Source organism: Pelophylax lessonae (genome assembly GCF_965119305.1).
Source record: "Pelophylax lessonae genome assembly, chromosome: 7".
Classification (NCBI taxonomy): Eukaryota; Metazoa; Chordata; class Amphibia; order Anura; family Ranidae; genus Pelophylax; species Pelophylax lessonae.
In genome coordinates, this window is record NC_138774.1 from 294606469 (window position 1) to 294631488 (window position 25020).

Below are 25020 nucleotides of genomic sequence, written 5' to 3' on the forward strand. Positions count from 1 at the left end.
GTCCTGGCCCCGCCCCTTTTCATTCACTGGATTTCAGTTCTTGCAATCATGGAGGCTCAGCATCACATGTGGGCGTTACCTATGCAAATGCAGCCTGCCTAGGAGGGTCCACTCCTCCAGACTTACATTCAAGCAGTTCTTTCAGTCATGGGGGCTTAGCATTATATGTGGGCGTTGCCAAGGCCTGTCTAGGAACGCCCACTCTTCCATACTAACATCCACCCATCAGGGCATTTTGACGTCACATTTCACCAATGACGCGGCTCTTTACCCATGTGATCGGTTGTGTCCAATCATAGCCGGTCACATGTAAATGAGGAAGTGCCGTTTATAGGCTCTCAGGACAGGTAATCAGGGCACTGATCATTAGTGCCCTGATTAGAGTAAAGAAAAACAATGTTCATCAGTGACCCCAATCAGTGCCCACAGTGACCTCAATCAGTGCCCATTAGTGATGCCAGTCAGTGCCCAGCAGTGCCTGCCCATCAGTGCTGCCCGTCAGTGTCCATCAGTGCTGCCTATCAGTGCCCATCAGTGGAGCCCGTCAGTATCCATCAGTGGAGTCTATCAGTGCCCACAGTGACCTCAATCAGTGCCTATTAGTGATGCCAGTCAGTGCCCATCAGTGCCACCTATCAGTGCTCATCAGTGCCGCCTATCAGTCACCGCCTATCAGTGCCCATCAGTGCCACCTATCAGTCACCACCTATCAGTGCGGCATATTAGTGCCTCCTCATCAGTGCCACCTCCTCAGTGCCCATCAGTGCAGCCTATCAGTGCCAATCAGTGCCGCCTCATCAGCGCACATCAGCGAAGGAGAAAAATTACTTATTTACAAAATTTACTGACAGAAATTAAGAAAAACTTTTTTTTTTTTTCAAAATTTTCTGTCTTTCTTTTATTTAGTAAAAAAAAAATAAAAATAAAAAGAGTGATTAAACACCACCAAAAGAAAGCTCTATTTCTGTGAAAAAAAATGATAAAAAATGTCATATGGGTGCAGCATTGCATGACCGCTCAATTGTCATTCAAAGTGTGACCCGCTGAAAGCTGAAAATTGGCCTGGGCAGGAAGGGGGCGAAAGTGCCCGGTATTGGAGGGGGGGGGGCAGGAAGGGGGTAAAGGTGCCCAGTATTGGAGGGGGGGCAGAAAGGGGGGAAAGTGCCCGCTATTGGGGGGGGGGGGCAGGAAGGGGTGAAAGTGCCCAGTATTGGGAGGGCCGGAAGGGGGTGAAAGTACCCGGTATTAGGAGAGGGCAGGAAGGGGGTGAAAGTGCCTGGTATTGGGGGGGGGCAGGAAGGGGCTGAAAGTGCCTGGTATTAGCGGGGGCAGGAAGGGGGTGAAAGTGCCCGGTATTAGGGGGGGGGCAGGAAGGGGGTGAAAGTGCCGGTATTAGGAGGGGGCAGGAAGGGGGTGAAAGTGCCTGGTATTGGGGGGGTAGGAAGGGGGTGAAAGTGCCCGGTATTGGGGGGGGCAGGAAGGGGGTGAAAGTGCCCAGTATAGGGGGGGGCAGGAAGGGGGTGAAAGTGCCCGGTATAGGGGGGGGGCAGGAAGGGGATGAAAGTACCTGGTATGGGGGGGGCAGGAAGGGGGTGAAAGTGCCCGGTATAGGGGGGGGCAGGAAGGGGATGAAAGTACCCGGTATTAGGAGAGGGCAGGAAGGGGGTGAAAGTGCCTTGTATTAGGGGGGGGCAGGAATGGGGTGAAAGTGCCCGGTATTAGGAGGGGGCAGGAAGGGGGTAAAAGTGCCCGGTATTGGGGGGACAGAAAGGGGATGAAAGTGCCCGGTATTGGGGGGGGCAGGAAGGGGGTGAAAGTGCCCGGTATTGGGGGGGGCAGGAAGGGGGTGAAAGTGCTCGGTATAGGGGGGGGCAGGAAGGGGATGAAAGTACCCGGTATTAGGAGAGGGCAGGAAGGGGGTGAAAGTGCCTTATATTAGGGGGGGGCAGGAATGGGGTGAAAGTGCCCGGTATTAGGAGGGGGCAGGAAGGGGGTAAAAGTGCCCGGTATTGGGGGGACAGAAAGGGGATGAAAGTGCCTGGTATTGGGGGAGGCAGGAAGGGGATGAAAGTGCCCGTTATTGGGGGGGGGGGAGGGGTGAAAGTGCCTGGTATGGGGGGGGCAAGAAGGGGTGAAAGTGCCCGGTATTGGGGGGGGGCAAGAAGGGGTGAAAGTGCCCGGTATTGGGGGGGGGAAGGGGTGAAAGTGCCCGGTATTAATGGGGGGCAAGAAGGGGTGAAAGTGCCCGGTATTGGGGGGGGGAAGGGGTGAAAGTGCCCGGTATTAATGGGGGGCAAGAAGGGGTGAAAGTGCCCGGTATTGGGGGGGGGAAGGGGTGAAAGTGCCCGGTATTAAGGGGGGGCAAGAAGGAGTGAAAGTGCCCGGTATTGAATTAGTTATGTTTACAATCACTTTAAAACCTCTTTATTTATTTATTTATTGCTGTCTGTTTCGGTTTATTGAGATTTTTTTTTCACTTCCTGTCCTGAGACATAAACAGGAAGTCAGACGAGAAAGGGAAATCCCGTCTGACGCAGGAACCTCCATTGCCAGTCTGGTGACATCTCCATAGTTTGGATTTCCTATCACTTTCAGTCCCAGAGACAATGAGGACAGAGAGCTGGGGGTTGGGCTTTAAAGTGCCAAACTAGTGCTGGGCTTTGATGTTAGAAAGCCCTGCAGGCGTTGCACACATTGTAGCATGAAAGCTCTCTGTAATAAATGTTTATTTGTAAGATTACGGATTTTATACCATAACATTTATTATACCATAAACTCCCAATAAACTTGCTCAAAATCCACTATACTTTCCCTTTTATCCGAATCCAACCCCCCCCCCCCCCCAACCCAAAAATGTATTATATTGCATCTTACCGGTCCTAGATATGGTGGCCGCATTTATTTATTTTTGCCAATAATATGCTTCCTGTCCTAAGGTGACAACGCTCACTCCTGCACTGTATCCATGGAGGTCACCCAGGCTGAACATCAAACCTGTCTGCCCTTGTTCATCTCCATTATGTATGAGTGATGGGATCCGTAGTTTAGATACAATTGTTCATGCTGCTAATTCCTCTTACAGAAAGTGACGGGGATGCTGCATTTCTGGCAGGATCAACAGGTATTTCCTGCACTTTGCTGAAAATGTTCTTCTGGAAAAATGAAAACTAATGCAGCCACCACACCTAGGGACCAGTAAGCTGCAATATATTACATTTTTGTCTTTGGGCTTAGTTATCTTTTAAGACAGAGCAGTAACTAGAATAATATATATGATATGATTATATACCGTATATATAAATGGAAAGAGATTTTTGACTCTTGTTACCTTAAGGAGGATCTCTACGGTGAAGATAGAGGTGAAAGCATAATCAAAATAGCCCAAAATCTGCAAGAAAGAGAAACATACAAGGATATGACAAAAGCGAACCTGAACTCCAATCTTTTATGATTACAGACCCCCAATGGATTGCCCAATTTGCCCCTATAACCTCTTCATCAGACTGTCACTATTATCAACCTCACCAGTCCAATATCAGACCCCAATAGATTGCCCAATTTGTCCCTATATCCTCTTCAACAGACTGTCCTCATCATCATCATTACCATTCAACTTACAGACCCCCAATGGATTGCCCAATTTGCCCCTTATGCCCTCTTCATCAGACTATCGTCATCATCGTCATCATGACCAGCCCAATTACAGACCCGATTACATGACCAGCCCAATTACAGACCCGATTACATGACCAACCCAATTACAGACCCCATTACATGACCAGCCCAATTACAGACCCGATTACATGACCAGCCCAATTACCAGCCCAATTACAGACCCCCCCTAATGGATTGCCCAATTTGCCCCTTATGCCCTCTTCATCAGACTATCGTCATCATCGTCATCATGACCAGCCCAATTACAGACCCGATTACATGACCAGCCCAATTACAGACCCGATTACATGACCAGCCCAATTACCAGCCAATTACAGACCCCCCCTAATGGATTGCCCAACTTGCCCCTTATGCCCTCTTCTTAAGACTGTTATCATCATCATCATCACCAGACAAATTACAGACCCCCAATGGATTGCCCAATTGGCCCCCTATAACCTCTTCATCATACTGTCATCATTACCATTCAAATTACAGACCCCCCAATGGATTGCCCAACTTGCCCCTTATGCCCTCTTCATCAGACTGTCGTCGTCATCATCAACATCACCAGTCCAATTACAAACCCCAATGGATTGCCCAATTTACCCCTATACCCTCTTCATCAGACTGTCATCATCATCACCATTCCAATTACAGACCCCCAATGGATTGGCCAACTTGCCCCTTATGCCCTCTTCATCAGGCTGTCGTCATCATCATCATCATGACCAGCCCAATTACAGACCCGATTACATGACCAGCCCAATTACCAGCACCCCCCAATGGATTGCCCAACTTGCCCCTTATGCCCTCTTCATCAGACTGTTGTCATCATCATCACCAGACCAATTACAGACCACCAATGGATTGCCCAATTGGCCCCCTATAACCTCTTCATCATACTGTCATCATCATTACCATTCAAATTACAGACCCCCAATGGATTGGCCAACTTGCCCCTTATGCCCTCCTCATCAGACTGTCATCATCATCATTATTATCAACATCACCATTTCAATTACAGACCACAATGGATTGCCCAATTTGACCCTATACCCTCTTCATCAGACTGTTGTCATCATAATCACCAGTCCAATATCAGACCCTCCAATGGATTGCCTAATTTGGCCCTATACCCTCTTTATCAGACTGTTGTTATCATCATCACAGCCCAATTACACACCACCAATGAATTGCCCAATTCGCTCCTATACCCTCTTCATTAGACTGTCATCATCATCTTCATTACCAGTTCAATTAAAGACCCCCAATGGATTGCCCACTTTGTTCCTATACCCTCTTAATCAGACTGTCATCATCATTATTACCAGTCTAATATCAGACCCCCAATGGATTGCCCAATTTGTCCCTATACTTTCTTCATAAAACTGTCATCATCATCAACATTACCAGTCCAATTACAGACCCCAGATGGATTGCCCAATTTTCCACTATACCCTCTTCAGTAGACGGTCATCATAATCACCAGTCCAATATCAGACCCCAAATGGATTGCCCAATTCGCCCCTATACCCTCTTCCTCGGACTGTCATCATCATCACCAGACCAATTACAGACCACAATGGATTGCCCAATTTGCCCCTCTACACTCTACCCTCTACCTCGGATTATCGTCTTTATCATCACCAGCCCAAATACAAACCCCCAAATGATTGTCCAAATTGTCCATCTACCCTCTTCATCAGACTGGCATAATCATCACCAATCCAATTACAGACCCCCATTGGATTGCCGAATTTGTTCCTATACCCTCTTCATCAGACTGTCACCATCATCATTCTAATACAGACCCCCAATAGATTGCCGAATTTGCTCCTATACCCTCTTCAAGTTCAATAGACTGTCATCATATTCACTATTCCAATTACAGACCCCCAATGGATTGCCCAATTTGCCCCTATAACTTCTTCATCGGACTGTGATCATCATCACCTTTCTAGTTACAGACTCTAATAGATTGTTCAATTTGCCTCTATACCCTCTTCATCAGACTGTCATCATCATCAACATCCCTAGGTTCAATTACAGACCCAAATGGATTGCCCGATTTTTTCCTATACCCTCATCATCATTATTACCAGTCTAATATCAGACCCTAATGGATTGCCCAATTTGTCCCTATACTTTCTTCATAAAACTGTCATCATCATCAACATTACCAGTCCAATTACAGACCCCCAATGGATTGCCCAATTTTCCCCTACACCAGGCATGTCCAACCTGTGGCCCGGGGGCCGCATGCGGCCTTGAACCACAGCCACTGCCCCGACAATTTTTTTTTTGCTAGGAAGGAAGTCAGGTTGGGGGCACGGCCACAGTGGCTTCCAACTAACGGTAGGCAGAGGCTGCCTCGGAGGGGAGCATGTACAGTGTTTCTGACTCCTACCACCATGACTACTTCAAATCACTGACGTGGTCATGGTGGTTAGAGTGTTCCTTTGAATATCTGTCAGAAGAAGTAAACCTCTGTATACTCATTCCATTTCATTTGATCATCCTCTAGTTGAGTTAAATTAGTGAGGGGGGCGCGGCGGCACGGGAAGGGCGCGGCGGCATTTTATTACTTATATACCTTAACTATAGTATATATTTTATATGCGGCCCGAGAAAATTTCTCTACACTCAATGTGGCCCAGAGAAGCCAAAAGGTTGGACACCCATGCCCTACACCCTCTTCAGTAGACTGTCATCATAATCACCAGTCCAAATACAGACCCCCCCCCCCCACCCACCCAATTGATTGATGAAGAGGGTATAGGGGCAAATTGGGCAATCCATTGGGGTTTGTAATTGGACTGGTGATAATGATGATGACAGTCTGATGAGGAGGGTAAAGGGACAAATTGGGCAATCCATGGGGGGTCTGATATTGGACTGGTGATAATGATGATGATAGTCTGATGAAGAGGGTATAGGGGCAAATTGGGCAGACTATCATCATCATTATCACCAGTCCAATTACAGACCCCCCATAGATTGCCCTATTTGTCCCTTTACCCTCCTCATCAGACTGTCATCATCATCACCATTCCAATTACAGACCCCAATGGATTGCCCAATTTGCCCCTTTACCCTCTTCCTCGGACTGTCGTCTTCATCATCACCAGCCCAATTACAGACCCCTACACCCTCTTCAGTAGACTGTCATCACAATCATCAGTCCAATTACATACCTCCAATGGATTGCCGATTTGTCCCTATAACCTCTTTATTAGACTGTTATCATCACCAGTCCTATAAGGCACCGGTATGACATCATAAGGCTGTAAAGTAAATTGGTTTTACTTTACAGCCAGGAACAGAAACACTGAATTAATCATGTGTATTTATATCATTCACAAATCCGCAGTCAGTCCCACACCTCCATTATTTGGTTCCCACACCCTCAAGGGGTATGGAAACTCTACTCTTGGTTAAAGTGGTTCTCCATGGCAAAGAGAAGGTCTGCTTTTCCGGCAGCCCCCTGCACCCCCCCCCCCCCCCAAAATGCCTTTAAAAAAAAGTTATTTGCAAACAAACAATTGCCCCCCCCCCCCAAAAAAAAAAAATACCAGCTTGCCCCCACCTCCAAAGCTTCTGGGAAATGCTCTTCAGCCCATTGCAAGAATTCAATCCCAAGGGATTTCAAGATCCCATCTCTGATGGAAGGCACACTGACGTCACCCATGTCTCCCAGAAGCATCGGAGTCCAGGGCTGAGATTTTATTTTTTAAGGGGGGGCGGGTTTGTTTCTAAATGGCCTTTTAAAGCTTTTTATGTTAGAGAGGCTAGCATAAAAAGTGGACTTTCCATTTGTCATAGAAGGTTCGCTTTAGGAACCCCTGAACTAGTTGCCATCTTGCCAATCTGATACTCACGTGGTTTCGGAAGGAATGGGCACGAATCGGATCCTCTGCTGCCAGAGAGATGCTGCTGAGGATAATGAAGACCAGGATGAGGTTAGTGAAGACGTGATGATGTATCAAATGATGGCACCCGACTCGGAGGCTGAAACAAAGAGAAACAGAACACATATGTACAATCCGAACCAAAGAAAGTATGGAAGAATTTTAGGGCTGGTGAGTACTTGTAGCTTCGGAACCATTCTTGGTTGTCTTGTCAACATCTATATTACTGGTTCGTGTAAGGAAGGTCAAGTGTGTTCCAATACAAGAAAACCAGCGCATGCGCATGTTTCAGAGCATAAAGTTACTCCTAGACGTGTATTGGAGCCTAGCAACCTATTTAGGCTTGAATATGACATGATTGCGGAGTGGTCTTCAGCCAGTTCTGGTTTTACCTGTGACCTGACCAGCTACGTCTCCCGTGTACGACCCGGCTTGTCACTAATCCATCTCTGGATTCTTGTCTATACGTTGTGACCGTGGCCTCCGTTTTGGAGTCTGCATCCTGGCTTCTGATTCAGTACCTCCCTGCCCAGCTGGTAAACTGACCTTGGCCTGTATCCTGACACTGCCTCTGCATTATGTTCCTGATCATTGCTGTCCACCTGTTGCTAACCTTGGCTTGTATCCTAATGCTGCCCTGCCTTTTGACTTGGTACTTCAGTGCCCAGCTGTTTACAACCTTTGGCTTGTGTCCTGGCTTTGTTCTTGTCTATCGATAGGGTGCTACCGTGTTTCTGCCACTGGTCCTTACCCAGTGGCAGTGGCAACACTAGGGTCGGTGTGACCCGGTGCGGTAACTCACGGTGTCACCCCAAACCCCTTTTAATAATGTTTTTGTTTTTTTTTCGTAAATCATAGCTCCAACAGTGGAGTTCCACCCATTTTTAATAACTTGGATTACATAGATGTATGTAATCCCCTTTAAAACGACTTTTACCAATGGAAACTTATTTTTTTTTTGCTAGTAAATACCTTATTTTCTCTTTATTCATCCTCTCCTCACTTCCGGGTCCGGTCGGCGATTACGTCATTCGGCGATTCGCAGGGGGTGCTGGAATGTTTTTCCTGGCATAAAATCTCGCATTATTACACAGGAGCTGATCTGTACTGTTTGTATTGAGGCCGTACTCTGCCCTGCCTCCGCCCGCCTCCTCTCAGTGAGCTGTACTGTATGTATTGTATTGAGGCCGTGCTCTGCCCTGCCTCCGCCCGCCTCCTCTCAGTGAGCTGTACTGTATGTATTGTATTGAGGCCGTGCTCTGCCCTGCCTCCGCCCGCCTCCTCTCAGTGAGCGAGGACTGAAAGCATTATATCCTCACTGAGCTCATTGAGAGGAGGCGGGGTGGAGGCGGGGCAGAGAACGGCCTCAATACAATACATACAGTACAGCTCACTGAGAGGAGGCGGGGCGGAGGCGGGGCAGAGTACGGCCTCGATACAAACAGTACAGATCAGCTCCTGTGTAATAATGCAAGATTTCATGCCAGGAAAAACATCCTAGCACCCCCTGCGAATCGCCAAATGATGTAATCGCCGACCGGACCTGGAAGTGAGGAGAGGATGAATAAAGAGAAAATAAGTTATTTACTAGCAAAAAAAAAAAAAGTTTCCATTGGTAAAAGTCGTTTTAAAGGGGATTACATACATTTAAAGTTACTAAAATGGGTGGAACTCCACTTTAATAACTAGGAGAATTAAAATGACCTTTAAATTACAATATCATATCCCATAGCCAGTGGCGTAACTACAACCTTCAGGGCCCCGGTGCACAAAACATGAAGGGCCCCCCTGACCTCTGGTCCCAGGGCCTTTCCTCAGAACCCGGGCCGTTCCCACTGATTCCAGGGCAGTGGGACCCTTCATGCTGTCTTGGATAGCGTTGCCACCTTTTCTTCATGCCAAACATGAACACTTTAGTGGCACACAGCAATTTTTTTGGTTGTATACACTATACATATATTTTATCGTTAAATAACATTTCTAATCATATGGATTTAATGACAAGAGTCCTCCCTTACATCAGAGTTTACAGAGTTCCCCTTTACATCTGAATCTGCAGAGTTCCCCTTTACATCTCAATCTGCAGAGGTCCCCTTTACATCTGAACTCCCAGTGTTCCCCTTTACATCTGAATCTGCAGAGTTCCCCATTACATCTGAACTTGCAGGGTTTTCCATTTACATCTGAACTTGCAGAGTTTTCCCTTTACATCTGAATCTACAGAGCTCCCCTTTACAGTTGAACTTGCAGAATTCCCTTACACTGTAAGGGGGGACTCTGCAGACTCTGATGTAAGAGAGAACTCTGGAGACTCTGATTTATGGAGGAACACTGAGAACTCTGTGGTTTAAAGTCATCTGGTCTTACATCCAACAGCTGGCACTGTCTGCAGCATCGGCAATCATGCCACTTCGTGTCCTCACATCTCCTGTCACCACTACCAGAGGGGGTTTGGACAAGAGGTGTAAGAGAAGCCCCCTCTTCAGCTTGATCCCCACCAGGTACGTAACAGCTTCTAAACATCTTCAGACCTGTAACTAGTTGCTTTCTGTGGACACTCTAAGTCCCAAGCATATTCCCCCAGTCCCCCTCTGCACTGGGTGCTGGCTCTAGGAGCTCATCCCGCTCGGCACATATGGCAAAAATGGATGGCAAAGCCACATTTCCATAGTGTCACCATGAAGTCTAATCAAAGCAGTTGATATATATATTTATATATATAGATTTCTGATATAGTCCCTGCCCTAGGCCACACTCATGTGATGTGTTTCACCCCAACTGGGCTCATTCATAAGGCAGCAAAAGCTCTCTTCTAAGGAAGCAGCAAATCTCCAAATGACCAATTATGACTTTATTGGCTTTAATGGCTTCCCAGCTTTGGCAGAAGTACAAAAGTGAGATATAAAAGCTAGATAACCACTATAGTGCAAGACTGCACACTATAAAGATTACACAAATGACAAACCAAGGTACAATATATCTTTGTTTTATATTTGTGTTTAGACACACTTTAAAAGACATGGTATGTTAGGACATGGGTCTGAACCTGCGACCTCTGCTGTGTTAGGTGATTCTTGCAGAGCCACCTTTGCTGCTCAACAGCTCGCTGAATAATTCCTTGAACGATCTTGCCTTGAACCTTGCTCATCTCGAACCTTGAACCCTTTGCTCCTCCCATAAATGTCCTATTTTAGCCATGCCTTTGCACTTCCTGTTTACCAGATTATTGTGCTCTCTCCAACCAATATCTCGCTCTTCTCACTCCTGCTGCGATCCGTATCTTTGTTACCATTCGTTACTGACATTTGGCTTGTTCCTCGACTACTCTTCCACTTGATCCCAACCTGCATCCACTTGTTATTGACCTTTGGCTTTTTTACTGACTATGCTACTAGATTATTGTGCTCTTTCTCCAGCCAATATCTCGCTCTTCTCACTCCAGCTGCCATCCGTATCTTTGCTATCATTCGTTACTGACCTTTGGCTTGTTCCTCGACTACTCTTCCACTTGATCCCAACCTGCAACCACTTGTTACCGACTTTTGGCTTGTTTACTGACTATGCTTCTGCTTGATCCCCACCTGCTATATCTGCTACTGGACTCTGGCTTGCTCACCACCTGGTGGGGTGATCCTGAGAACTGCGACCTGGTACTAACACGCAGCAAAGCCCATCTCCATCATCAGTAGCTCTGGTGAACACTGGTTAGTGCTTAGACTCCCCACCTTGGGTGAGGTCACATCATCCGCCAGGGTGATCTGCTGCTGGTTGGTGGGAGCCTCTCTCCTGCTATAGCTTCTGGTCTCTGGGCCTGACCCCTGACCGTGACATTGGATGGGCATGGCAGAAAGCATTTCCAGAAGAGGGTCAATCATGGCAGTTGCAGTATGTCTCCTATTAGAGGTTTTCAGAGGGAAGGTTATATGAAGCCACATCTCAATGCTGTAGAGAAAACTTGCTGATAAATCAGCATTAGAAAATCAATTCTTGGGAGCTTTATATGCAGCTCTGAGCCATGACAATGCAGATCAGTATTTAAAGCTGAAGTCTAGGAAAACAGCTTAATACACAGATAAAATGCATATATCAAAGCTGTGCCTGCCAAAGAATTTGCAGCCCTATCTATCTATAACTACACAGCCCTGTCAGGCAGTACAGGTAGGTGACCTGACCTTTCCTTGTTGCCTTTAAGCAATTCAGCTTAGTCACCTACCTTCTTCCACCCTGTGATTGGACAGTAAAACCTCCCCAGTCCCATCCCTTATATAGGGGACCGGGGTGCTTGCCACTGAAAAAAGTATGATTCGCCAGAGAGGGACAACACTTAAATAAGGACCCAAATTATACATTCATACAGGATATCATGGACCCACCACCAGCCAATGACTGGACAATGAAAGGAGAAGCAGCACAATGATGAGCTTGTCTTTCTGTCACTCTGTTCCCTCCTCCTGCCAGCATACTTCGTCCCAGCTCATGAACTAATGGGCTCCTTTTACTGCTTCTTCCTCTCAATTGTCAATATTTCTATTATACGTGTTCCTGGAATAGGCCGAAAAGTAATGGGTGCTGCAGCAACCACCAGCTGGAGACTGGAACCATGCACAGAACAATGCACATGCACAGATCTTCAGACAGGGCGTACTATATCATCTTCGACCCTGAGCACTAGATGACCATGTCCCGACACTGGATAGAGTGTAAACTTTTTTTTTTTTTTTTTATTGAAGAGAAATCATATCACAGCTACGCGGTGTAACGATTCCGAGCCAAGCATGTGATCATCATATGCCTGATGAAGGGATTCTGCCCGAAACTTTGCACTGCTTAGATGTAATGTGATCTGTCATCAATAAAAAAAAACGTTTGGGCTCTCTCCAGTGGTTATCTAGTGCTCAGGGCAAAGATGGCAAAGTGTCCCGCAATTTGTGAGTATCATGTCTCAACAAAAATCCCCTCCCTCCCACCCCCCCCAAAAAAAATCCAGCACTGATGTGCACGCTCGCCTCGCCCCCCAATCAAACATAAATTCCCATTGTAAGCCAATATTTTCCCCAGTTAAAAATGCAAAAATCCCCCCGCCCCAATTCCCCCCTTCTAGCACAAATCCTCTTCCCTCCAAATTTCCTCTCCTAGCACAATTCCCCTTGTCACCACCTGACCACCTGTAAAATGCCTCTGTCAGTTCCCCCCCTTGTGTCCCCAGTACAACCCCCCTTCCCTCCCTCAAACTTACAGATCTAAAAGTGCTACAAGGATAGGACCTCACCAAGTTCCCCCCCTCCCTCCAGTCACGCCCGCCCTTACTCCAGTGCCCCCAACCATGAGTTTACTGCGCCAGCGGTAGCTGTCCCTACTGCCCACCCCTTGTCCCGCCCCTCCTGTCCACCCTTGTCCCAGACCTTCTGCCCACCCCTTTTTTCAGACCTCCTGCCCATCATTAGTTCCAGACCTCCTGCCCACCCCTTCTCCTTGTCCTGGACCTCCTGCCCACCCCTTGTCCCAGACATGACTCTATCTCTAGATCCATGGTGTGCTGGCAAATATTTACATTGTTTTGTTCATGCTTCTTTCTCTTACACTCCAGCACTGCTGTACAGTGACTGTAAGAGACTGATATAATCAGGTCACATTCAGAAAAGATGAAAATAATGATTACAGAGCTGCATTAACTTGTTTATTTTAATTGACACAGTTTTAGAGAAGAAGTGTCAAATCTTTAGTTCCTCATGCCCCCCCCCCCCCCCCCCCAGAGTATATTTGTCCTATTTTTATAGACTATGCTGCTCCAGGCACTAGAGAATTGCCCACAAACAGTGCTGTGAGTATGCATGGGGAAGGAGAGACTGCCTGGCAATAACACACATTACTGAAAGATAGGCAATGGGCGCGGCCAAGATGCACTTGGCCTCTGCAGCAGAGGACATAGGAGCAACAAAGCCGACTAATTCAGTGATAACATTAGCGCCCCCGAAATGCATGGTCACAGCATAGGACGAGGGGGGCAGAAGCTACAGAGTTCTGCTTGAGCTAACAAATATGAGCACCTACAAATTGGGCTTCTGACCGGGAAGGAGCTGACAGGGAGACATAAAAAAGTGATTTACTGCACCATCGTTCAGTGCTTCTTTTGAGAATAAGAGACAAATATTGCTACATTAGTCAAAAGACCAGCAGTTAGGTTGTCACTGCTCATGAGACTTCTTCTTTAAATCTGAGGTCACCTACTGATATGAAATACAAAAATAATAATTCATGGGGAATGTTATATATTTATGGGAAGCGCCTCACCAGTTGGTGTTGCTGAGTATGAAGAAGGCGCTGCCCTCTGGGATCGGAAGAACTTTTTCCTTTGGGGCGAACTCTGCCAGTTTATCCAGGTGGGAGTCCGGGAGGCTTCCTTCCTCATCTTCCTCCTCCTCAGCTGTAGAGATACATAGATAGATTACTGTCCTATAACAATAAACAGTCACCACAACCCTGTTAGCAATCCCATTATCATGGGCCTTTACTAACCCTTTGTACTTGATCAGCTGTTTTCCCGGCTGTATTGGCTGGGATCTGTTAGCTCTGAACCTGGAAGTGCTCACAGCTGAGCACTTTGTGTTTGTGCATCACAGATCAAATTTAGGTTTTTTTTATCTCCCCCTCATTGGTCACAGACGGTTTCCAGAATGCTGGGGTATTTCTACTACTGGTAGAGATCACTTGTGATGCACATTCATTACTACTTCTCAGGGCACCTCTACACGGTACTACCAAATTGCCACACGCAATGCTGAAATCTATTGCATCACTAGCCAAATGTATGTGGACCGCCCTCCAAGTTATTGACATCAGTTGTGTCCAGTGAAGACTACTGTTAATACTATAGCATACAAAGACATTATAGACAATTGTGTTCTTCCAAACTTGTGGTAACAGTTTGGTGAAGACCCTTTTCTGTTCTAGCATGACTGTGCCCCCCCTTTGTAAAAAGCCAGCTCCAAAAAAGAGACATGGCTTCACTAGTTTGGTGAGGAGGAACTTGAGTGTCCTGCACAGAGCTCTGATCCCAACCCTACTGGACACCTTTGGGATGAATTAGAACGCTGAGTGTGTGCCAGGTCTTCTCATTCAACATCAGGAAATTACCTAATAAATTGGCACAAATTCCCAGAGACACCCTCCAAATTCTTGTAGACAGCCTTCCCAGAAGAGTGGAGGATATTATAGCCACAAATGTGGGGCAACACTATAGTAATGGCCTTGGTTTTGGAATAGACTATTCAACATGTTTTGAGTCCTAACGTCAACCTTACAGAACACCTTTGGGATGAATTGGAACACCGAGTTTGAATCAGGTCTTCTCATCCAACATCAGGAAATGACCTGATAAATGGGCACAAATCCCCACAGACATCCTCCAAATTCTTGTGGAAAGCTAAATGGGGGCAAAACCATAATAATGGTCTTGGTTTTGGAATAGAATATCCAACATGTTTCGAGTCCTGACGTCAACCGTACAGAACACCTTTGGGATGAATTGGAACACCGAGTTTGAATCAGGTCTTCTCATCCAACATCAGGAAATTACCTGATAAATGGACACACATTCCTACAGACATCCTCCAAATTCTTGTGGAAAGCCTTCCCAGAAAAGTGGAGGATAATACAGCAACAAATGGGGGCAACACCATAATAATGGCCTTGGTTTTGGAATAGAATATCCAACATGTTTTCAAGCCTTGACCTCAACCCTACTGAACTCCTTTGGGATGCTTTGGAATGCCAATAATGAGCCAGGTCTTCTCATCCAACATAGTTACATAGTGCATAGTTACATAGTTGGTGAGGTTGAAAAAAGACATCAGTCCATCCAGTTCAACCCATAAAGTGTGTGTGTGTGTTTACTGTTAACCATACATTGTATCCCCCTGTATGTTGTACATTGTATACCCCTGTATGTTGTACATTGTATACCCCTGTATGTTGTACATTGTATACCCCTCTATGTTGTACATTGTATACCCCTGTATGTTGTACATTGTATACCCCTGTATGTTGTATATTGTATACCCCTGTATGTTGTATATTGTATACCCCTGTATGTTGTACATTGTATACCCCTGTATGTTGTACATTGTATACCCCTGTATGTTGTACATTGTATACCCTCTGTATGTTGTACATTGTATACCCCTCTATGTTGTACATTGTATACCCCTGTATGCTGTACATTGTATTCCCCTGTATGCTGTACATTGTATACCCCTGTATGCTGTACATTGTATACCCCTGTATGTTGTACATTGTATACCCCTGTATGTTATACATTGTATACCCCTGTATGTTGTACATTGTATACCCCTGTATGTTGTACATTGTATACCCCTCTATGTTGTACATTGCATACCCCTGTATGTTGTACATTGTATACCCCTGTATGTTGTGGTCTTTAAGGTGCCCATCTAATAGTTTTTTAAACTATCGATGCACCCTACTGATACCACTACTTGTGGAAGAGAATTCCACATCCCTACCACTCTGACAGTAAGGAACCCTGTACGTAGTTTAAGGTTAAACCGCTTTTCTTCTAGTTTTAGTGAGTAGCCCCACGTCTTATTGTATTCCCTTTCTCTGATAAGTTTGTTCCCTATGCTAGGGTCACCAGTATGGTATTTGTACATTGATATCATATCCCCCCTCGAACGTCTCTTCTCCAGAGAGAATAAGTTCAGTGCTTGCAGTCTTTCCTCATAGCTGATGTCCTCCATTCCCCTAATTATTTTTGTTGCCCTTCTCTGGACTCTCTCCAGTTCCAGCACATCCTTTCTGAGGACTGACCTCACAAATGGGCACAAATTCCCAGAGACACCCTCCAAATTATTGTAAAAAGCCTTCCCAGAAGAGTGGAGAATGTTATAGCCACAAATGGGGGGCAACACTATAATAATGCCCTTGGTTTTGGAATGGAATATCCAACATGTTTCGAGCCCTAACATCAACCCTACTTAACACCTTTGGGATGAATTGGAATGCCGAGTGTGAACCAGGTCTTCTTGTCCAACATCAGTAAATTACCTCATAAATGGGCACAAATTCCCACAGCCACCCTCCACATTCTTGTGTAAAGCCTTATCAGATGAGTGGAGGATGCTATAGCTGCAAATGGGGGCAACACCATATTAATGGCTTTGGCTTTGGAATGGGATATCTAACATGTTTCGAGCCCTGACCTCAACCCTACTGAACACCATTGGGATGATTTGGCACGCCTATTTTGAACCAGGTCTACTCATCCAACGTCAGTAACTGACCTCACAAATGGGCACAAATTCCCACAGACACCCTCCAAATTCTAGTGGAAAGCCTTCCCAGAAGAATGGAAGCTGCTATAGACACAGAGGGAGGCCAACTCTATATTAATGTCCATGGTTTTGGAATGAGATATCTAACCAGCTTATCTAGGTGTGATAGTCAGGTTAAGAAGGCAACTCGATAATAATGGCCATCGGGAGGGAACTTAATATTTATGACCATGGGGGATAGCCAACTCCATATCAATGGCTATCAGGGGAGGACTGGGCCAGGGGTCAGGAGGGCAATTGCCCCCTGGGCCGCTCTGATGTCCTGTAAAAAGGCTGCACCGCTTCCGCCACAGACATACCTTAAGGATCCCTGGTGAAGAGAAGTAAAAAGTTTCTGCCACTGACCTACTGAGTGCGGGATGAAGACAAGGACAGAGTGCAAGCCTCCCCCCCCCCTACCCCAGCATGGGTGGTGTAAACTGTTTCTGAGCAGAAGCCGGTTCCATACCCCACTTGAGATTCTCCTCCCCTGGCCAGTCCCAACTGAGCTGTCCCAGCTCCCCCCAACCGCCCCCTGCTGGCCAGGTTGGGAACCTTGATTCAGCTGGTGAGTAGAGAGTACCTGGAGCGGAGCTTCAGCCTGGAATGAGGGTCAGGAGGAGGACGGGAAGAGGGAGAGTGGGGGGGGGGGGCCGAGTCACTGCACCATGGGCCTCTGGTTTGTACTAGCCCCCTGGGCTGAAAGTTGCCAGTCTGCCCCTGATCATTGTGGAATGGGATGCCCAACAACCTCATATAGGTGTGATGGTCAGATATCACATATACTTTTGTCCATTAGATGATAAAATGTTAGTATTAAATGAGAAGTCAAAGACAACTCACATTCTTCACTTCCTTCTTCTTCCTCATTCTCTTCCTCATTCTCTTCCTCACAGGGAACCTACAGAAAAGAGCAGACTCTCAGCAAATGCTTTCCTTGTTAATTTGATGTTTACGGTCAAAGCCGTATTAGATGCACCTACCTTAACTGAGCTGTCCTCTTTCTTCCCAGACTTCTTCCCTCCCCTGAAAAATAAATCATTACAAATACAATTTCTGAAAATCATAGTTTCACACTACTATTTGGTGAAAGAGATATTTATACCAGTGTGTAGGCGGGGCCTACTTGCCCTGAACATGGGAATACCTTGCACGTGGACCAGGTGGAGACTGCAGTCATGTGAGGAATCTAACATTGAGGAAGTTCCTTGACTTAGAGATGAGCCTTCACTGTGTGTAGTTATTGAAGTGCAGAGTTCCTCTGATAAGCAACTTGTCCCATGTCACTACACACTGCAACTTAGATGTTGCCGTGCTGAGCCTGCACCCACTCCACCAGTCCAGCGTACCTCTGTTACTTTGCTCCCAGTAACAGAATGGGATACTGCCGAGCATACAACCTAGACCTTATGCGTGCTCATTAACTCCTTCCATGCTACACCTATATGACCAGGACCTAGATCTCTGTAACATGGGTTTGGTTCCGGTTGCTATTGGATACCAACCATTAGGGAGGGAGCCAAACACTGACCCCCTCGCTACTGGAGGAACTGTAACCTTACCGGGTACCAAGACTAATGACTGGTTGTTTGTAGCTTGTTCCTTCACTGGGTAACCCATAGTAACTACACTCCTCTTTTTGTCTTGCCATGTTAACCCTTTTATATTGATGCTACTTCATGCCCCGAAGTGCATTACAACCCTGGTTCTTTAGATACGTCAGACCCAACATGCACCTCTTTTATTAACTTCAGACCAAGCTCAGAACAGTTAAAGCAATTTTCACTGGACGGGTTGCAGCATACAGTTCAATATGAACAACGTCTTTCCCCTAACTCTAACTATATTAGTGTGGCTGCCCAGGCATACCTCTATAGAGTGATAGTCTATTATGGCATTGTCTATTGCTTGGATGTCTCTGAAAGTCCCAATGTCTTCAGCAGACTGCAAGGTGCAGCGGCCCCGATACAAGCGCAGAACATAACCAACCAGTTCAGCTAGGAAGAACCCTGGAACTCGGCCTTCTCCCTTTTTATAGCACATGTGGGCCAGCTAGGACCAAAAGGCCCGGGAACTGAGCTTACAACAGTTAACCTTTTCCCCCGGCCTGGGCCACCTGCTAACTTGCTAGAACACAGTTCAATCTGTCTAAAACTGCTTGAAGAACCTTCTTTTACTAGAATGGACCTTCATAGACAACCATAAAATTTCAAAACAATATTACAGGACAAATACGTCTGTATGTCTGTGACCTGCAGAGAGTATCTTTTCAACTATCTACCCAATATAACTTTCAAGGCAACCAAGATTGATACCACTATTAAATCTTTATTAGGACCTTGAATTAGATCCAAAAAAATAATGAAATAAAAAGGCGAGTTTGAGTAATAATATAGAGTTGACATATGTTGCACTTTACAGGTCTACTGTCATGGATATGCAATAGTGTCTGGCAGCTTACCTTCTCCTCCATGTCTCCATTAGAGGCCTGACTCTCCTTCTGGCTGCCTTTTATTGTCTCTCCTCCCTGTATGGCTCCACCCCAGGCCATCCCAGGAAGTCTATATTAACCAGTGCACTGCAGGTCTGCTTTGCTGTTCAACAGTGTTTGTTAGCTTGTGTTCCTGTCTACCCTGTGCTACATCTATCTTTCTGTGTACCGATTTTTGGCTTGTCTCTGACTATTCCTGTTTGCCTGTGACCCTGACCTTTGGCCTGTTCCTTGATTACCCTTGTCTGCCTGTTGCCCCGACCTCGGCTTACCCATCACTATCCCTTGTGTCCTGAGTGGCTGCTTCCCCTCTCTCCCTACGGAGCATGACCCGGAGGACCCCAGGGGCCGCGACCTGGGCCCAGTTGCAGCAAAGTCCATCCTCACCACTAGAGGCTCTGGTGAACCCCTGCTGGGCCTTAGACTCCACGCCCTGGGGAATCTTGGGCTCACGTTTCCTGTCCATCCGCAGCAGTCAGCTATTGGGTTCACTACCTTGCGGTGCATTCCTGTCCCCAACAGGGTGCAGCTGTCACCTGGCCACAGGTGACCTGACATCTACCCTTTGGAAGGTTTTCCCTCATCTCCTATTACTATGACAGTTTAAAAAGTTTGGACTTCCCTTCACCTTCTTTACCAGAGAAAGGGGTCACCAGGAATGATAATAAGGATGAATCTCCACAACACTGGCACCGACACCAACAAAAATATGATAGAGGTTCAACCCCTTTCACATGCTAGGTTTAGGCACTCCCACAAAACAAAGTCCCCCTCCCAAAGGTGGACCTGAACTTTTTTTAATTTTGAATAGACCAGGGAATAGTTAAAACACCTGTAACGTTTTATAGGTATGCCCATTAGGGAGATCTTCCTTCACTTCCTGTCCTGTTTCCACAACAGGAAGTGAAGGGACAGCCCTCCACGGTAAAGGAAATCCCCTCTCAGAGATTTGTCAACCAATGACTGCAAGTGATTCTGCTCCAGGCAAACTCTGAACTAACTGGTTGTGGTGTTAAGCCCTCAGAGATCCCCTCCTCCCCGCAGAACGAGCAAAAGTCTAGGCTACTGTCAGCTAATGCTCATTCCCGTGCAGGTAAAGCTCATTACCATGCAGCTAATGCTCGTGCCCACATTTCCACGAGCACCGGCGCCAAACTGCAAAACTGACCTTGGTGTGTGCTAATTGCTGGATGTTCTTCAGCTTTCATATGAACTGCATTCCTGTGTTCCTGCTATTGCTGACTGATCTTCCGTTGCTGACCCAAATTGCTCCTGACCCTGCTCTGTGGTTTTTGGATCTATGCTCTGCCTGCTTCCCTTGTACTGACCTGGGTCTGCTTTTGGAACTTGCTCTGCCTGCTTTCCTTGTACTGACCTCGGCCTGCTACTGGACCTTGCTCTGCCTGCTTCCCTTGTACTGACCTCGGCCTGCTACTGGACCCTGCTCTGCCTGCTTCCCTTGTACTGACCTCGGCCTGCTACTGGACCTTGCTCTGCCTGCTTCTCTTGTACGGACCTCGGCCTGCTACTGGACCTTGCTCTGCCTGCTTCCCTGGTACGGACCTCAGCCTGCTACTGGACCCTGTTCTGCCTGTTTCCCTGGTAATGACCTCGGCCTGCTACTGAACATGGTTCTGCATGCTTCCCTGGTATTGACTTCAGCCTGCTCCTGGACCTGGTTCTGCCTGCTTCCCTGGTATTGACCTTGGCCTGCTACTGGACTTTGCTCTGCCCAGAGGAACCCCTAAAATAATTTCCAGGTCTCAAGGAACCCTTCCAAAAATCAGTTCACCATGGGTCAATGAGAAAATGCCCCTTACATTGGTTATGAATGGGAAGAATGCAAGCCTTACAACGAAGGTCAGAATGCCACCCTTACAGGCGATTAAAACGATAATGGGTGTCATGCTGCTGGTTTTGCCAAGTGGCATTAGTCCTGGAACTATTCAGGCACCAAAATAGGAGGACAGTCAACCACAGCTCAAGGAACCCCTAGGAACCTCTTGAGGAACCCTAGGGTTCCACAGAACTTTGGTTGAGAATGGCTACTCTAGAGGAATGCCAGGGCTCCATGGAACCCTGGCTGAGAATGCATGGCCTTTGGTCCTTCTGCAATGGATTATTTTGCATTTTTCACAACAATACCCTTCTCACTTTTTGTCTTTACTGTTGATATTGTCAGCATCAGCCAAATTGTCCACAGCAATAGCCAAGAAGACATTCAGTAAGATATCTACACAGGCAGGTTAAGGAAGAGTGTGATGAGCTAAAGGGAAGATGTTCAAACAATCAAGTATCACGAATCATAATATTAATTATCACAGCACTTATAAATGAAAATCGTTGAATAAACTGACCTAGAAATTACTTTGTTGAGTTCCAAGCCGAATTGGGCAAAAAAAGGGCAATACACTGTTATGGATATAGCGATACAGCAAAGTGCTGTAATTCAAAGCAAACAATGGCAAAAACATTGTATTGTTCTGGCTTTTCCAAAATTAAGGAAAGTGAAATCCGAGTTGTGGTCCCGCACATCATTACTGCTTTCTACACTTTCTTTTTCTTATACAAAAGAAAAAAAAAAAAAACCCACCGCTGTTTTGCAGCTAAAGACCACTCCTCTCTGTGAGTGCAGCCATCCACCTGCATCAGTCTGACAAGTCAACTGCCAATGAGACAAACCAGCAAAGAACATGAATTTTGCTGATTGCAAAGCTTTTGGTAGTGTTAGTACATAACTCACTCCTAATTAGTAGGGTTTGGATACGCAGACTTGCCCTGAAAGTTATGAGGAGGTGTATCATGTTGCCTTATGGCCCATGTGGCCAAAGCCAGCAGATTATTAGCATGCATAAAGAAAGGGATGTATTCCAGAGATAAGACTATAATCCTTCTACTTTATAAAACTCTGGTCCGACCACATCTGGAGTATTCTGTCCAGTTCTGGTCGCCAGTCCTCAGGAGGGATGTGTTGAAGCTGGAGAGAGTCCAGAGAAGGGCAATTAAACTGATTAGGGGGTTGGAGGACCTTAACTATGAAGAGCGGCTGCAATCGCTCGATTTATTCTCCCTGGAGAAGAGACGTCTGCGGGGGGACATGATAGCAATTTATAAATATCTTAATGGGGATCTCAGCTTAGAAAAAAAGCTGTTCATTCGAAGGAATTGCATGAGGACTCGAGGACATACAATGCGATTAGAGGAGAAGCGTTTTAACCTCAGGCAACGAGGAGGGTTCTTTACCGTTAGGGCTACAAGATTGTGGCATTGTCTACCACAAGAGGTGGTTTCTGCGGGAAGTATGGTGGCTTTCAAAAGACTCTTAGACTTACATCTCAAGGATCAGGACATTAAGGGCTATGTGAGATGATTACAGCCACACACACCTACACAGGTTGAACTGGATGGACTATTGTCTTTATTCAACCTCACCTACTATGTAACTATGTAACTATGTAAGGTTCTTGCCCTCCCATGGGCTCTCCCTTCTGGGAAGTCCTACCAATTACTCAGCAGATCCCCCAAAGAGTGTGATCCACCTGGTTTCGGATAGGTGGACCACAAGTACCCTAGCCCACGTCAGATGTCTTACACCCCAGGGAATCAGGGGCAGGGTCCTTTCTCTTCAGAGGAGGACCATGTGAACACCCTGTGCATGTTTGTGTGTGCTTCAATTTTTTTTTTTATCACCTGGTGTTAGTTTTGTGTGTGGCCACTGCACTGAGGAGCTTCAAATTGGTAGTGCTAGCCCTTCATGGCTCAAGTTTTGGCCAATTCTTGCTGAATTGGCTGAACTTAAAGCGGAGTTCCGGGCACAAAAACGATTTTTTTTTTTGTGCCCCTCCGCTAGGTAGAGCTCACCTGAAAAGGAATTGGATAGTTATTTTAATTTTTTTTGTTTACTCACCTTTTTATTGAAGATCGTAAATACTCACCTCTGACTGCTTCCTCCCTCGGAGCCGCGGCTCACCCCGTCACTTCCTGCCTCGCAATGATTCCTGGGAGCTAAACGTCATAGCTCCCAGGAATCAATGCGACGGCACCGGCCCCGCTCGTCATTTCCGGGCGACGCCGCATTCCCCTGCTAAACAGCTTCTGGGCATGCCCAGAAGCTGTTTAGGAATGCGGCGCCGCACCGGAAGTGACGAGAGGGGCCGGTGCAGTGCATTCTGGGACATGAAGACGCGGAAGAAGACAGAGAAGAGGACCGCGCCGGCTTCAGCTGCCCACAACAGAGATGGAAACGCTGTGGAAGAAATTTTCTAAGTAAGTATTTCTTCTAAAAGGTAAGTGCGAACCGGGACAGATCAGAGGCTAGCCATTGTGGAATGTGCTAGCCCTGACTGTCCCGGGGGTATGTTCAGCAAAAAATCATTTCTGTGCCCGGAACTCCGCTTTAAAGCTGTGAGTGGCAATTGCCACCCAGATTAAGTTCTTGCCACCCCCGTTGCCACCCCGTTGAAAACATTACACTGTTTGATTTTTACCCCTGCTGTGCAGCTATTTAGAGAAAAAAAAATGTCTCCAAATGTCACTGTATTCCGTGGGAGCGGGGGACAGTAAGTGGACTATTTTCTCTGTTTCGGGTTTAGGCGGATTAGTGCTGCACAGCTGAAGCCTGGTCACTGGCCTCTTCAATATGAATAGACTGTGACAGGCTGGGAACTCTGCAGCCGATTGATCCACCTAAACCTGAAACTGAGAAATAGTGCACTCACTGTTCCGGTTCCAGTGGCATACCAGCGAGGCGCACTGGGGGGTGTCAGGCCGGTGTCCGCCAGGCCACCCGCATCTCCATGTGAAGGCAGCTGCAGTGTCAGCTCCTTCAGTCAGCGGCAGGAAGAAGGTGAGTGAGAGAGCCTGAGGAGTCCTGTTTGTGTGCTGGATAGGAGGCGGATGGGCAGCTGCATATAGATTAATTGAACTTTCCATATTCCTCCTGCTGTCACTGAATACCCGTTTCTCCTCCTCCTCAGCGGCTTCAGGAGGAATATGGAAAGATCAATTCATCTATATGCAGCTGCCCATCCCCCTTATATACAACTTCTTTTGCTGGCCCCCCAGTTCTCTTTAGCCCCCTCAGTGTTCTTAACCCCCCTCAGTGCACTTAACACCCCCAGTGCTCTTTAACCCCCGTCCAGTGCTCTTAGCCCCCCAGTGATCTTTAGCCCCCCAGTGCTCTTTAGCCCCCCCAGTGCTCTTAACCCCCCCCCAGTGCTCTTAACCCCCCCAGTGCTCTTAGTCCCCCCAGTGCCCTTAAGCCCCCCCTGGTGCTCTTAAGCTCCCAAAAGAGCTTTTCATCCCCCCCCCATGCTCTCTGGCTCCCCCAGTGCTCTCCACCCCCCCTGTGCTCCCTGGCTCCACCCTCAGGGATTTCCAGTTCCCCCCAGTGCTCTCCAGTCCCCCCCCCCGTGCTCCCCATCCCCCTGGTTTTCCCTGCCGTTACCCCCCCCCCCAGTGCTCTCCACCCCCCTGCGCCTTCCAACCCCCCAATAACTTATTTTTAGTGTAATTGAACACTTTGTATATTGACCCCCCAAATTAATACCTTGCCACCCCTGTTTTAAAAGTCTAGCTCAGCCACCATGATCACCTTAGCAGGAGGGGAAGCAAAAAGGGCAGGATCTGCTACCTA

General features: G+C 46.9%; 1 protein-coding gene across 1 annotated transcript in view; it reads right to left on the bottom strand.

Moving 5' to 3' along the window:
- Nucleotides 1–25020, bottom strand: part of CACNA1F (calcium voltage-gated channel subunit alpha1 F) — a 223628-nt gene that overhangs the window by 96090 nt on the left and 102518 nt on the right. Inside the window, exons 18-23 of the mRNA XM_082263594.1 lie at nt 21540–21618; nt 17878–17920; nt 17738–17795; nt 13857–13989; nt 7536–7665; nt 3329–3388 (exon numbers count right to left, since the gene is read on the bottom strand). Coding sequence (XP_082119720.1) covers nt 3329–3388; nt 7536–7665; nt 13857–13989; nt 17738–17795; nt 17878–17920; nt 21540–21618 — 503 coding nt within the window. The remainder of the gene's footprint in view (nt 1–3328; nt 3389–7535; nt 7666–13856; nt 13990–17737; nt 17796–17877; nt 17921–21539; nt 21619–25020) is intronic.